General features: G+C 50.2%; 1 protein-coding gene across 1 annotated transcript in view; it reads left to right on the plus strand.

Moving 5' to 3' along the window:
* The window catches only part of CLIP4 (CAP-Gly domain containing linker protein family member 4), a 149,934-nt gene that overhangs the window by 31,431 nt on the left and 103,321 nt on the right, over window positions 1-15,182 (plus strand). The window contains 2 exon segments of the mRNA XM_082249783.1: window positions 889-1,028; window positions 13,666-13,759. Of these exon segments, the coding sequence (XP_082105909.1) occupies window positions 889-1,028; window positions 13,666-13,759 (234 nt within the window).

The raw sequence follows: 15,182 nt of genomic DNA on the forward strand, positions 1-15,182 counted from the left end.
CCACCTAAACTGACCGGCCGGGCCCCTACCAAGACATGGCCATCCACCTAAACTGACCGGCCAGGCCCCTACCAAGACATGGCTGTCCACCTAAACTGACCGGCCAGGCCCCTACAAAGACATGGCTGTCCACCTAAACTGACCGGCCAGGCAAGGACAGCATTCATCAGAGAATCAGCCAAGAGGCCCATGGGGTTCCCCCTAAACTCCATACCAGACCCTAAGGGCCTAGTATGGGGGGGGGGAACCCCATGCTGTCTTTTCTTTATTTTTTAAATAGCCCGGTGACGGATTTAACCGGCAATTGTAACCGCAAGTCATTTTAATTGGGATCTTAATCGTTTTTTTTTTTTTTTTTTTTCCTTTTTTGAAATGTAATTTTGCTGCAGCAGGTCTATACATGCTACAGATGCTCCACTTTACAGGCAGACTAAGGGGACCCCCCCCCCCCCCCCAGGCACAATATTTATATTATTTTTTCATTTTTACTGTTGCACTTTAAGCATCATTGAAATCACTGCTCCTGAAAAAACATTTTTTTTTTTTTTTTTTTTTGAGCCATGTCCCCCAGGCCAGTACCCAACCCCCCATACCCCTTTTTATTGCCAATTACTTGCAAGTCTTCAAAATGGCCACTTTTGATGTATCCTGTTCGATTCCCATAGACTTCAAATGGGGTTCTCCGTTTGGGTTAGAACATTTCCCCTGTTCAGGAGTTCTGCTGTGAACCCAACAGGGGGTGTTCGGCCCATCCCTATTAGGTACACCTTCCTTCTTCTTCTGTACACAGGAGAGTATATGCAGATACATTGTACCCCTCTTATTGCACCCCTCTTATTGGTGGGATTTTGCTGAGTTCATTGTGTGATTGTGTCTGATTTTTCACAGAATTCTCCTTTTTTGACCCCAATGACTCCTCATGTCAGGACATCTTGTTTGACCCGAGCACTTCCATCTCCGAGCTCTTCGCTATATTAAGGCAATGGGTTCCTCAGGTCCAGCAGAGCATTGATGTCATCGGACACGAGGTACCTTCTATTCTCTGATCATAGTTCTGTTTTATGTTATTGATGAAAAAGATAATGGAAGGTGAAGTTTAATCTGCTTCTAATATATATATATTTTTATGACATACCTTATTGTATTTATAATATACACTGCTCCAAAAAAATGAAAGGAACAATTTAATCAGAGTATAGCATTTAGTTAATGAAACTCCTGATATTGATCTGGTCAGTTAAGTAGTACAGGGGGTTGTTAATCAGTTTCAGCTGCTTTGGTGTTAATGAAATTAACAGCATGTGCACTAGATGGGCAACAATGAGACGATCTCCAGAACAGGAATGGTTTTACAGGTGGAGGCCACTGACATTTTTTCCCTACTCATCTTTTCTGACTGTTTCTCACTAGTTTTTTGCATTTGGCTCGGGTCAGTGTCACTACTGGTAGCATAAGGCCATTCCTGGACCCTATAGAGGAGGTCAGTGTCACTACTGGTAGCATAAGGCCATTCCTGGACCCTATAGAGGGGGGTCAGTGTCACTACTGGTAGTATGAGGCCATACCTGGACCCTATAGAGGGGGTCAGTGTCACTACTGATAGCATGAGGCCATACCTGGACCCTATAGAGGGGGTCAGTGTCACTACTGGTAGTATGAGGCCATACTACCTCTGGGTGAGTCTAGGATGGAAAAGGACCTGGGGGTACTGGTGGACAACAGACTTGGCAGTGGCATGCAATGCCAAGCCGCTGCAAGCAAAGCCAACAGAATACTGGGATGTATAAAAAAGGGGATTCACTCCAGAAATAAAGAGATTATTCTCCCGCTCTACAAGACTCTGGTCCGGCCACATCTGGAGTATGCTGTCCAGTTCTGGGCACCGGTCCTCAGGAAGGATGTGCTGGAACTGGAGAAAGTCCAGAGAAGGGCAACAAAAATAATTAGGGGAATGGAGGACATCAGCTATGAGGAAAGACTACAAGCACTGAACCTATTCTCTCTGGAGAAGAGACGATTGAGGGGGGATATGATATCAATGTACAAATACTGTACTGGCGACCCTAGCATAAGGAACAAACTATTCAGAGAAAGGGAATACAATAAGACATGTGGCCACTCACTAAAACTAGAGGAAAGGCGGTTTAACCTTAAAGTGCGTAAGAGGTTCTTCACTGTAAGAGCGGTAAGGATGTGGAATTCTCTTCCACAAGCAGTCGTATCAGCAGGGAGCATTGATAGTTTCAAAAAACTATTAGATGGGCACCTTAGAGACCACAACATACAGGGGGTAAACAATGTACAACATACAGGGGGTATACAATGTACAACATACAGGGGTATACAATGTACAACATACAGGGGTATACAATGTACAACATACAGGGGTATACAATGTACAACATACAGGGGGTATACAATGTACAACATACAGGGGGTATACAATGTACAACATACAGGGGGTATACAATGTACAACATACAGGGGGTATACAATGTACAACATACAGGGGTATACAATGTACAACATACAGGGGTATACAATGTACAACATACAGGGGTATACAATGTACAACATACAGGGGTATACAATGTACAACATACAGGGGGTATACAATGTACAACATACAGGGGGTATACAATGTACAACATACAGGGGGTATACAATGTACAACATACAGGGGGTATACAATGTACAACATACAGGGGGTATACAATGTACAACATACAGGGGGTATACAATGTACAACATACAGGGGGTATACAATGTACAACATACAGGGGGTATACAATGTACAACATACAGGGGGTATACAATGTACAACATACAGGGGGTATACAATGTACAACATACAGGGGGTATACAATGTACAACATACAGGGGTATACAATGTACAACATACAGGGGTATACAATGTACAACATACAGGGGGTATACAATGTACAACATACAGGGGGTATACAATGTACAACATACAGGGGGTATACAATGTACAACATACAGGGGGTATACAATGTACGGTTAAAAGCAAACATACACACATCATAGGTTGAACTGGATGGACTGATGTCTTTTTTCAACCTCACTAACTATGTAACTATGTAACTATGTAACTATGTAACCTGGACCCTATAGAAGGGGTCAGTGTCACTAATGGTAGTATGAGGTCATACCTGGACCCTATAGAGGGGGTCAGTGTCACTACTGGTAGTATGAGGCCATACCTGGACCCTATAGAGGGGGTCAGTGTCACTACTGGTAGTATGAGGCCATACCTGGACCCTATAGAGGGGGTCAGTGTCACTACTGGTAGTATGAGGTCATACGTGGACCCTATAGAGGGGGTCAGTGTCACTACTGGTAGTATGAGGCCATACCTGGACCCTATAGAGGGGGTCAGTGTCACTACTGGTACTATGAGGCCATACCTGGACCCTATAGAGGGGGTCAGTGTCACTACTGGTAGCATGAGGCCATACCTGGACCCTATAGAGATTGCACGGGCAGTCCAACTCCTCCAGGATGGCACATCAATACATGCCATTGCCAGAAGGTCTTGGGAGCATGGAGGAGATTCCAGGAGACAGACAGTTACTCTAGGAGAGGTGGACAGGACTGTAAAAGGTCCTTAACCCATCAGCAGGACCGGTATCTGCTCCTTTGTGCAAGGAGGAACAGGATGAGCGCTGCCAGAGCCCTACAAAATCACCTCCAGCAGACACTGGTGTGAATGTCTCTGACCAAACAATCAGAAACAGACTTCATGAGGGTGGCCTGAGGGCCTCTAGTGGGCGCTGTGCTCACTGCCCGGCACCGTGGAGCTCGATTGGCATTTGCCATTGAACACCAGAATTGGCAGCTCCACCACTGGCACCCTGTGCTGTTCAGATGAGTGCAGAGTTCACCCTGAGCACATGTGACAGACATGAAAGGGTCTGGAGAAGCCGTGGAGAACGTTATGCTGCCTGTAACATCGTTCAGCATGACCGGTTTGGTGGGGGGTCAGTGATGGTCTGGGAGGAATATCCATGGAGGGAGGCACAGATCTCTACAGGCTAGACAATGGCACCCTGACTGACATTAGGATTCGGGATGAAATCCTTGGACCCATTGTCAGACCCTACACTGGTGCAGTGGGTCCTGGGTTCCTCCTGGTGCAGGACAATGCCGGGATCATTGAGTATGCAGCCAGTTACTGGAGGATGAAGGAATTGATACCATTGAATGGCCCCCACACTCGCCTGACCTAAATCCAATAGAACTCCTCTGGGACATTCGGATAAAAGAGGGGGGGAAAGAGGGCGGGACTTTAAATGAAACGCACGGTGGGATTAGCCGTGCGTCTCCATCCCTAATATCAATTGAAACAATACAAAAAAGGTTGGGACTTTGAATGAGAGACATGACAGAGTAAAAAATTATATCATATTTATTGATGCATAAAAGGAGGTAATGATGTAATGCACATATAGGCTGAGATGATGTGGTAACAATAAAGTAGTAAAATACATGGTGTGCACCCTAACAATTGCAATCTCAAAAGAACCAACATGACAATGAAACAGTAGTACACAGTAATAATATGACATCATAACATCCATAGACTGACGCGTTTCGTGGACTGCATCGCCACTTCTTCAGAGTCGGTGTATGATCATATCTATAAGTAAATAAGTATATGCGTATAGGTACATTGCATTGGATGGTAATTAGGAAATTGGGGGAGAAGGGGAGAAAAAAGGGGATAGGAAACAAAGTCCCCATGGCCCCAACACTTACACAGTCACTCCAACAGTAATGGGTCCTGGAGGTGGGGGCATCAACCCCAAATGTCTCCCCCGGGAGCTGAGGGCATGTGGGGCCCGCGGGCCAGGCGAAGGCGTCACATGCAAAGTAAGTTTGTAGAGGTATTATAGAGTAGGCAGGGTATATCTAAATAAAGTAAATGGTAAGTAATTGTATCTAGTACACAACGTAATAATACTAAACTGATGTGTGTGGTGAGGGGAAAAGGGGGGAAGATAATGTGAGCCGTTTGATGGTCGGCGGGCTTGGGCGCCATCGTGTCACACTCCTTTTCTCTGGTTGAAATATTCTTCTACAGGTTACTTCAAATTATCCTCCTACTTTTTACCATGTTCACACAATCTTTTATTTTTCCTTTTTCATTCAGTCACCACTACACTTCCTTTAATCAGGCTGAGTGGTCAGCCGGGTTACATTCGACTTCACTTAAATTATCACTTCATTCACCATCTTCAAGAGTTCATTATCACATCACTACCTCCCCTTTTACTTTGCATGTGACGCCTTCGCCTGGCCTGCGGGCCCCACATGCCCTCAGCTCCCGGGGGAGACATTTGGGGTTGATGCCCCCACCTCCAGGACCCATTACTGTTGGAGTGACTGTGTAAGTGTTGGGGCCATGGGGACTTTGTTTCCTATCCCCTTTTTCTCCCCTTTTCCCCCAATTTCCTAATTACCATCCAATGCAATGTACCTATACGCATATACTTATTTACGTATAGATATGATCATACACCGACTCTGAAGAAGTGGCGATGCAGTCCATGAAACGCGTCAGTCTATGGATGTTATGATGTCATATTATTACTGTGTACTACTGTTTCATTGTCATGTTGGTTCTTTTGAGATTGCAATTGTTGGGGTGCACACCATGTATTTTACTACTTTATTGTTACCACATCATCTCAGCCTATATGTGCATTACATCATTACCTCCTTTTATGCATCAATAAATATGATATAATTTTTTACTCTGTCATGTCTCTCATTCAAAGTCCCAACCTTTTTTGTATTGTTTCCTCTGGGACATTATGTTTCAGTCCATCCAACGTCCCCAGGTTGCCCCTCAGTCTGTTCAGGAGCTCAGTGATGCCCCGGTCCAGATCTGGGAGGAAATACCCCAGGACACCATCCATCATCTCATTAGGAGCTTCCCCCAACATTGTCAGGCATGCATACAAACACATGGGGGCCACACACTACTGAGGACCATTCTGAGGTCCTGCAATGACATTTCAGTAAATGGACTCGCCTGCTGCATCATTTTTTTACTTTGATTTTTGGGGTGTCTTTGAATTCAGCCCTCTGTAGGGTGATCATTTTCATTTCCATCAAATTATGTGACATCCTTTCCTTCCTAACACGTTACCCAGTCCATACCAGTATAGATCCTAACACATTACCCAGTCCATACCAGTATAGATCCTAATACATTATCCAGTCCATACCAGTATAGATCCTAACACATTACCCAGTCCATACCAGTATAGATCCTGACACATTACCCAGTCCACACCAGTATAGATCCTAATACATTATCCAGTCCATACCAGTATAGAGCCTAACACATTACCCAGTCCATACCAGTATAGATCCCAACACATTACCCAGTCCATACCAGTATAGATCCTAACACATTACACAGTCCATACCAGTATAGATCCTAACACATTACCCAGTCCATACCAGTATAGATCCTAATACATTATTCAGTCCATACCAGTATAGAGCCTAACACATTACCCAGTCCACACCAGTATAGACCGTAATACATTACCCAGTCCATACCAGTATAGATCCTAACACATTACCCAGTCCATACCAGTATAGATCCTAACACATTACCCAGTCCATACCAGTATAGATCCTAACACATTACCCAGTCCATACCAGTATAGATCCTAACACATTACCCAGTCCATACCAGTATAGATCCTAACACATTACCCAGTCCATACCAGTATAGATCCTAACACATTACCCAGTCTATACCAGTATAGATCCTAACACATTACCCAGTCTATACCAGTATAGATCCTAACACATTACCCAGTCCATACCAGTATAGATACACATTACCCAGTCCATACCAGTATAGATCCTAACAGATTACCCAGTCCATACCAGTATAGATCCTAACACATTACCCAGTCCATACCAGTATAGATCCTAACACATTACCCAGTCCATACCAGTATAGATATCCTGCGTGATATTTTTGCGCATTGAGATCTGTCACGTTTTCAAAGTGTTCCTTTAACTTTTTTTGAGCAGTGTGTTTATTATATTTCTGGCTATGTCATCACCGGGTCTCTGTGCTTCTCTATACAATGCAGGCAGATCATGGCTGGTGGGAGGGGCTGGCTGGGGCTGTACATAGCTTCTGAAAATGCCTTCCTGTGTGATACATGGTGTGAACCAGCCCCTAAGAGCATTATATGAAAAAACACATCATCGGTGTCCCCCTGCTGGTCGCTGGGCGGTGCAGACTTAAATTGTAAGTCTGCTGAATAGTTGCTTGAGCATGCACATCTAAAGGGATGCCAAGCATGGGTTCTTTCATATAATGCCCTGGGATGATTGATGGCAGAGAAAGGTAATAACTGTGACAGACGGGCCAACAAATGTATGGATCAGGAGGAGGAGAGGGGATTGGTGAGGATTGAAGTCACCCAGACATAGAGAGGCCACATCTTCAGAGGGTTATATTGTGGCCATACAAGTGTGCAGAAAACTGCTACGACTACAAGTATGGGGGAAGAGGTAAGGGAGGGGGAGCAACGACTACAAGTATGGGGGAAGAGGTAAGAGCGGGGGAGCAACGACTACAAGTATGGGGGAGGAGGTAAGAGCGGGGGAGCAACGACTACAAGTATGGGGGAGGAGGTAAGAGCGGGGGAGCAACGACTACAAGTATGGGGGAAGAGGTAAGAGCGGGGGAGCAACGACTACAAGTATGGGGGAAGAGGTAAGAGAGGGGGAGCAACGACTACAAGTATGGGGGAAGAGGTAAGAGCGGGGGAGCAACGACTACAAGTATGGGGGGAAGAGGTAAGAGCGGGGGAGCAACGACTACAAGTATGGGGGGAAGAGGTAAGAGCGGGGGAGCAACGACTACAAGTATGGGAGAAGAGGTAAGGGAGGGGGAGCAACGACTACAAGTATGGGGGGAAGAGGTAAGAGCGGGGGAGCAACGACTACAAGTATGGGGGGAAGAGGTAAGAGCGGGGGAGCAACGACTACAAGTATGGGGGGAAGAGGTAAGAGCGGGGGAGCAACGACTACAAGTATGGGAGAAGAGGTAAGAGCGGGGGAGCAACGACTACAAGTATGGGAGAAGAGGTAAGGGAGGGGGGGCAATGACTACAAGTATGGGGGAAGAGGTAAGAGCGGGGGAGCAACGACTACAAGTATGGGGGGAAGAGGTAAGAGCGGGGGAGCAACGACTACAAGTATGGGGGGAAGAGGTAAGAGCGGGGGAGCAACGACTACAAGTATGGGGGGAAGAGGTAAGAGCGGGGGAGCAACGACTACAAGTATGGGAGAAGAGGTAAGGGAGGGGGGAGCAACGACTACAAGTATGGGGGAAGAGGTAAGAGCGGGGGAGCAACGACTACAAGTATGGGAGAAGAGGTAAGGGAGGGGGAGCAACGACTACAAGTATGGGGGAAGAGGTAAGGGAGGGGGAGCAACGACTACAAGTATGGGGGAAGAGGTAAGGGAGGGGGAGCAACGACTACAAGTATGGGGGAAGAGGTAAGAGCGGGGGAGCAACGACTACAAGTATGGGGGAAGAGGTAAGGGAGGGGGAGCAACGACTACAAGTATGGGGGAAGGGGTAAGGAAGGGGTAAGGGAGGGGGAGCAACGACTACAAGTATGGGGGAGGAGGTAAGGGAGGGGGAGCAATGACTACAAGTATGGGGGAAGAGGTAAGAGCGGGGGAGCAACGACTACAAGTATGGGGGAAGAGGTAAGAGCGGGGGAGCAACGACTACAAGTATGGGGGAGGAGGTAAGGGAGGGGGAGCAACGACTACAAGTATGGGGGAAGAGGTAAGAGCGGGGGAGCAACGACTACAAGTATGGGGGAGGAGGTAAGGGAGGGGGAGCAACGACTACAAGTATGAGGGAAGAGGTAAGGGAGGGGGAGCAACGACTACAAGTATGGGGGAAGAGGTAAGAGCGGGGGAGCAACGACTACAAGTATGGGGGAGGAGGTAAGGGAGGGGGAGCAACGACTACAAGTATGGGGGAGGAGGTAAGAGCGGGGGAGCAACGACTACAAGTATGGGGGAGGAGGTAAGAGCGGGGGAGCAATGACTACAAGTATGGGGAGAAGAGGTAAGGGAGGGGGAGCAACGACTACAAGTATGGGGGAAGAGGTAAGGGAGGGGGAGCAACGACTACAAGTATGGGGGAAGAGGTAAGAGCGGGGGAGCAATGACTACAAGTATGGGGGGAAGAGGTAAGGGCGGGGGAGCAACGACTACAAGTATGGGGGGAAGAGGTAAGGGCGGGGGAGCAACGACTACAAGTATGGGGGGAAGAGGTAAGGGCGGGGGAGCAACGACTACAAGTATGGGGGAAGAGGTAAGAGCGGGGGAGCAACGACTACAAGTATGGGGGGAAGAGGTAAGGGAGGGAGGAGCAATGACTACAAGTATGGGGGAGGAGGTAAGGGCGGGGGAGCAACGACTACAAGTATGGGGGAAGAGGTAAGGGAGGGAGGAGCAATGACTACAAGTATGGGGGAAGAGGTAAGAGCGGGGGAGCAACGACTACAAGTATGGGGGAAGAGGTAAGAGCGGGGGAGCAACGACTACAAGTATGGGGGGAAGAGGTAAGGGCGGGGGAGCAACGACTACAAGTATGGGGGAAGAGGTAAGAGCGGGGGAGCAACGACTACAAGTATGGGGGAAGAGGTAAGGGAGGGGGAGCAACGACTACAAGTATGGGGGAAGAGGTAAGGGAGGGGGAGCAACGACTACAAGTATGGGGGAAGAGGTAAGAGCGGGGGAGCAATGACTACAAGTATGGGGGAGGAGGTAAGAGCGGGGGAGCAACGACTACAAGTATGGGGGAGGAGGTAAGGGAGGGGGAGCAATGACTACAAGTATGGGGGAGGAGGTAAGGGAGGGGGAGCAACGACTACAAGTATGGGGGAAGAGGTAAGGGAGGGGGAGCAATGACTACAAGTATGGGGGAGGAGGTAAGGGAGGGGGAGCAATGACTACAAGTATGGGGGAGGAGGTAAGAGCGGGGGAGCAACGACTACAAGTATGGGGGAAGAGGTAAGAGCGGGGGAGCAATGACTACAAGTATGGGGGGAAGAGGTAAGAGCGGGGGGAGCAATGACTACAAGTATGGGGGGAAGAGGTAAGGGAGGGGGAGCAACGACTACAAGTATGGAGGAAGAGGTAAGGGAGGGGGAGCAACGACTACAAGTATGGGGGGAAGAGGTAAGGGGGGGGGAGCAATGACTACAAGTATGGGGGGAAGAGGTAAGAGCGGGGGAGCAACGACTACAAGTATGGGGGAAGAGGTAAGAGCGGGGGAGCAACGACTACAAGTATGGGGGAAGAGGTAAGGGCGGGGGAGCAACGACTACAAGTATGGGGGAAGAGGTAAGGGAGGGGGAGCAACGACTACAAGTATGGGGGAAGAGGTAAGGGAGGGGGAGCAACGACTACAAGTATGGGGGAGGAGGTAAGAGTGGGGGAGCAATGACTACAAGTATGGGGGAAGAGGTAAGGGCGGGGGAGCAATGACTACAAGTATGGGGGAGGAGGTAAGGGAGGGGGAGCAACGACTACAAGTATGGGGGAGGAGGTAAGGGAGGGGGAGCAACGACTACAAGTATGGGGGGAGGAGGTAAGAGCGGGGGAGCAATGACTACAAGTATGGGGGGAGGAGGTAAGAGCGGGGGAGCAATGACTACAAGTATGGGAGAAGAGGTAAGAGTGGGGGAGCAATGACTACAAGTATGGGGGAAGAGGTAAGGGGGAGGGAGCAACGACTACAAGTATGGGGGAAGAGGTAAGGGAGGGGGAGCAACGACTACAAGTATGGGGGAAGAGGTAAGAGCGGGGGAGCAATGACTACAAGTATGGGGGAGGAGGTAAGGGAGGGGGAGCAATGACTACAAGTATGGGGGAGGAGGTAAGAGCGGGGGAGCAACGACTACAAGTATGGGGGAAGAGGTAAGAGCGGGGGAGCAATGACTACAAGTATGGGGGGAAGAGGTAAGAGCGGGGGGAGCAATGACTACAAGTATGGGGGGAAGAGGTAAGGGAGGGGGAGCAACGACTACAAGTATGGAGGAAGAGGTAAGGGAGGGGGAGCAACGACTACAAGTATGGGGGGAAGAGGTAAGGGGGGGGGAGCAATGACTACAAGTATGGGGGGAAGAGGTAAGAGCGGGGGAGCAACGACTACAAGTATGGGGGAAGAGGTAAGAGCGGGGGAGCAACGACTACAAGTATGGGGGAAGAGGTAAGGGCGGGGGAGCAACGACTACAAGTATGGGGGAAGAGGTAAGGGAGGGGGAGCAACGACTACAAGTATGGGGGAAGAGGTAAGGGAGGGGGAGCAACGACTACAAGTATGGGGGAGGAGGTAAGAGTGGGGGAGCAATGACTACAAGTATGGGGGAAGAGGTAAGAGCGGGGGGAGCAACGACTACAAGTATGGGGGAGGAGGTAAGGGAGGGGGAGCAACGACTACAAGTATGGGGGGAGGAGGTAAGAGCGGGGGAGCAATGACTACAAGTATGGGGGAAGAGGTAAGGGCGGGGGAGCAATGACTACAAGTATGGGGGAGGAGGTAAGGGAGGGGGAGCAACGACTACAAGTATGGGGGAAGAGGTAAGAGCGGGGGGAGCAACGACTACAAGTATGGGGGAAGAGGTAAGGGAGGGGGAGCAACGACTACAAGTATGGGGGAGGAGGTAAGGGAGGGGGAGCAATGACTACAAGTATGGGGGAGGAGGTAAGGGCGGGGGAGCAATGACTACAAGTATGGGGGAGGAGGTAAGGGCGGGGGAGCAATGACTACAAGTATGGGGGGAAGAGGTAAGAGCGGGGGAGCAATGACTACAAGTATGGGGGAAGAGGTAAGAGCGGGGGAGCAACGACTTCAAGTATGGGGGAGGAGGTAAGGGAGGAGGAACAACGACTACAAGTATGGGGGAGGAGGTAAGGAGGGGGAGCAACGACTACAAGTATGGGGGGAAGAGGTAAGGGGGGGGAGCAATGACTACAAGTATGGGGGGGGGGGTAAGGGAGGGGGAGCAACGACTACAAGTATGGGGGAAGAGGTAAGGGAGGGGGAGCAACGACTACAAGTATGGGGGAAGAGGTAAGGGAGGGGGAGCAACGACTACAAGTATGGGGGAAGAGGTAAGGGAGGGGGAGCAACGACTACAAGTATGGGGGAAGAGGTAAGGGAGGGGGAGCAATGACTACAAGTATGAGGGAAGAGGTAAGGGAGGGGGAGCAATGACTACAAGTATGGGGGAAGAGGTAAGAGCGGGGGAGCAATGACTACAAGTATGGGGGAAGAGGTAAGGGAGGGGGAGCAATGACTACAAGTATGGGGGAGGAGGTAAGAGTGGGGGAGCAATGACTACAAGTATGGGGGAAGAGGTAAGGGAGGGGGAGCAATGACTACAAGTATGGGGGAGGAGGTAAGAGTGGGGGAGCAATGACTACAAGTATGGGGGAAGAGGTAAGGGAGGGGGAGCAATGACTACAAGTATGGGGGAAGAGGTAAGGGCGGGGGAGCAACGACTACAAGTATGGGGGAAGAGGTAAGGGAGGAGGAACAACGACTACAAGTATGGGGGGAAGAGGTAAGGGCGGGGGAGCAACGACTACAAGTATGGGGGAGGAGGTAAGGGAGGGGGAGCAACGACTACAAGTATGGGGGAAGAGGTAAGGGGGGGGGAGCAACGACTACAAGTATGGGGGAAGAGGTAAGAGCGGGGGAGCAACGACTACAAGTATGGGGGAAGAGGTAAGGGAGGGGGGGCAATGACTACAAGTATGGGGGAGGAGGTAAGAGCGGGGGAGCAACGACTACAAGTATGGGGGAAGTGGTAAGGGAGGGGGAGCAACGACTACAAGTATGGGGGGAAGAGGTAAGAGCGGGGGAGCAACGACTACAAGTATGAGGGAAGATTTAAGGGGGGGGGGAGCAACGACTACAAGTATGGGGGAAGAGGTAAGGGAGGGGGAGCAACGACTACAAGTATGGGGGAGGAGGTAAGAGCGGGGGAGCAACGACTACAAGTATGGGGGAAGTGGTAAGGGAGGGGGAGCAACGACTACAAGTATGAGGGAAGAGGTAAGGGGGGGGGGAGCAACGACTACAAGTATGGGGGAAGAGGTAAGAGCGGGGGAGCAACGACTACAAGTATGGGGGAGGAGGTAAGGGAGGGGGAGCAACGACTACAAGTATGGGGGAGGAGCTAAGAGCGGGGGAGCAATGACTACAAGTATGGGGGGAAGAGGTAAGAGCGGGGGAGCAACGACTACAAGTATGGGGGAAGAGGTAAGAGCGGGGGAGCAACGACTACAAGTATGGGGGAAGAAGTAAGGGAGGGGGAGCAACGACTACAAGTATGGGGGAAGAAGTAAGGGAGGGGGAGCAACGACTACAAGTATGGGGGAAGAAGTAAGGGAGGGGGAGCAATGACTACAAGTATGGGGGAAGAGGTAAGGGAGGGGTTCATCTTAAAATGTTTAGGATTCAACGCGGTCTTCCCCCCCTGTTCTCTCTCCCCCCCCCCCTTCTCCCCCCCCCCCCCCCCTGGTAATGTTGGAATATTGTTGCTTCCCATCTTCTCTGTTACATTGTAGATTCTGAAGAGAGGATGTAACGTCAATGATCGGGACGGGCTGACAGACATGACTCTCCTACATTACACCTGCAAGTCCGGGGCTCAGGGGATCGGTGAGAACGATTATTTCTATGGATGGCGATCGATTATAGCGATTTCTGCTGTCAGATGTATTCAGAGGCAGTTAACCCCTTCATGACCAAAGTAAAACAAATCTTAAGCACGACTTCGCTCTCCCAATCCCCAGGAACTTCCATCAAATGTAGACCTCATCCCATCATCATCAGTACATGGATGGGAAATGAGATCAGATTTACTGGGTTTACACTTCTTTAGTGTCCTTCTGGTTTCATACATCCCAGGAGTCTGCGGGGGGGGGGGGGGGGGGGGGGGGAGACATGGATGGGTGGGTGGACACCTGGATGGATGGGTGGAGACGTGGCTGGACGGATTGATGGAGACGTGGATTGATGGATGGGTGGAGACATGGATGGGCGGGTGGAGATATGGATTGGTGGAGACATGGATTGATGGAGACATGGATGGATGGGTGGACACCTGGATGGATGGATGGGTGGACATCTGGATGGATGGGTGGAGACATGGATGGGTGGACATCTGGATGGATAGGTGGAGACATGGATGGGTGGAGACGTGGATGGATGGATGGGTGGAGACGTGGATGGATGGGTGGAGACGTGGGTGGACGGATTGATGGAGACATGGATTGATGGGTGGGTGGAGACGTGGATGGGTGGGTGGAGACGTGGATGGGTGGGTGGAGACGTGGATGGGTGGGTGGAGATGTGGATGGATGGGTAGAGACGTGGATGGATGGGTGGAGACGTGGATGGATGAATGGGTGGAGATATGGATGGGTGGGTGGAGACATGGGTGGGAGGGTGGGTGGAGACATGGGTGGGTGGAGACCTGGATGGGTGGAGACCTGGATGGATGGGTGGAGACGTGGATGGATGGGTGGAGACGTGGATGGATGAATGGGTGGAGACACGGATGGATGGGTTGGGACATGGATGTATGGGTGGAGATGTGGGTGGAGACATGGATGGATGGGTGGAGACATGGATGGATGGGTGGAGACATGGATGGATGGGTGGAGACATGGATGGATGGGTGGAGATGTGGGTGGAGACATGGATGGATGGGTGGAGATGTGGGTGGAGACATGGATGGGTGGGTGGAGATGTGGGTGGAGACATGGATGGATGGGTGGAGATGTGGGTGGAGACATGGATGGATGGGTGGAGACGTGGATGGGTGGAGACGTGGATGGATGGAGACATGGATGGATGGGTGGAGACATGGATGGATGGAGATGTGGCTGGATGGATGGGTGGGTGGAGACCTGGATGGATGGATAGGTGGAGACCTGGATGGGTGGAGATGTGGATTGATGGGTGGAGACATGGATGGGTGGAGATGTGGGTGGAGACATGGATGGATGGGTGGAGACATGGATGGATGGGTGGAGACATGGATGGATGGGTGGAAATGTGGGTGGAGACATGGATGGAT

This window comes from Pelophylax lessonae (assembly GCF_965119305.1).
Source record: "Pelophylax lessonae genome assembly, chromosome: 3".
NCBI lineage: Eukaryota > Metazoa > Chordata > Amphibia > Anura > Ranidae > Pelophylax > Pelophylax lessonae.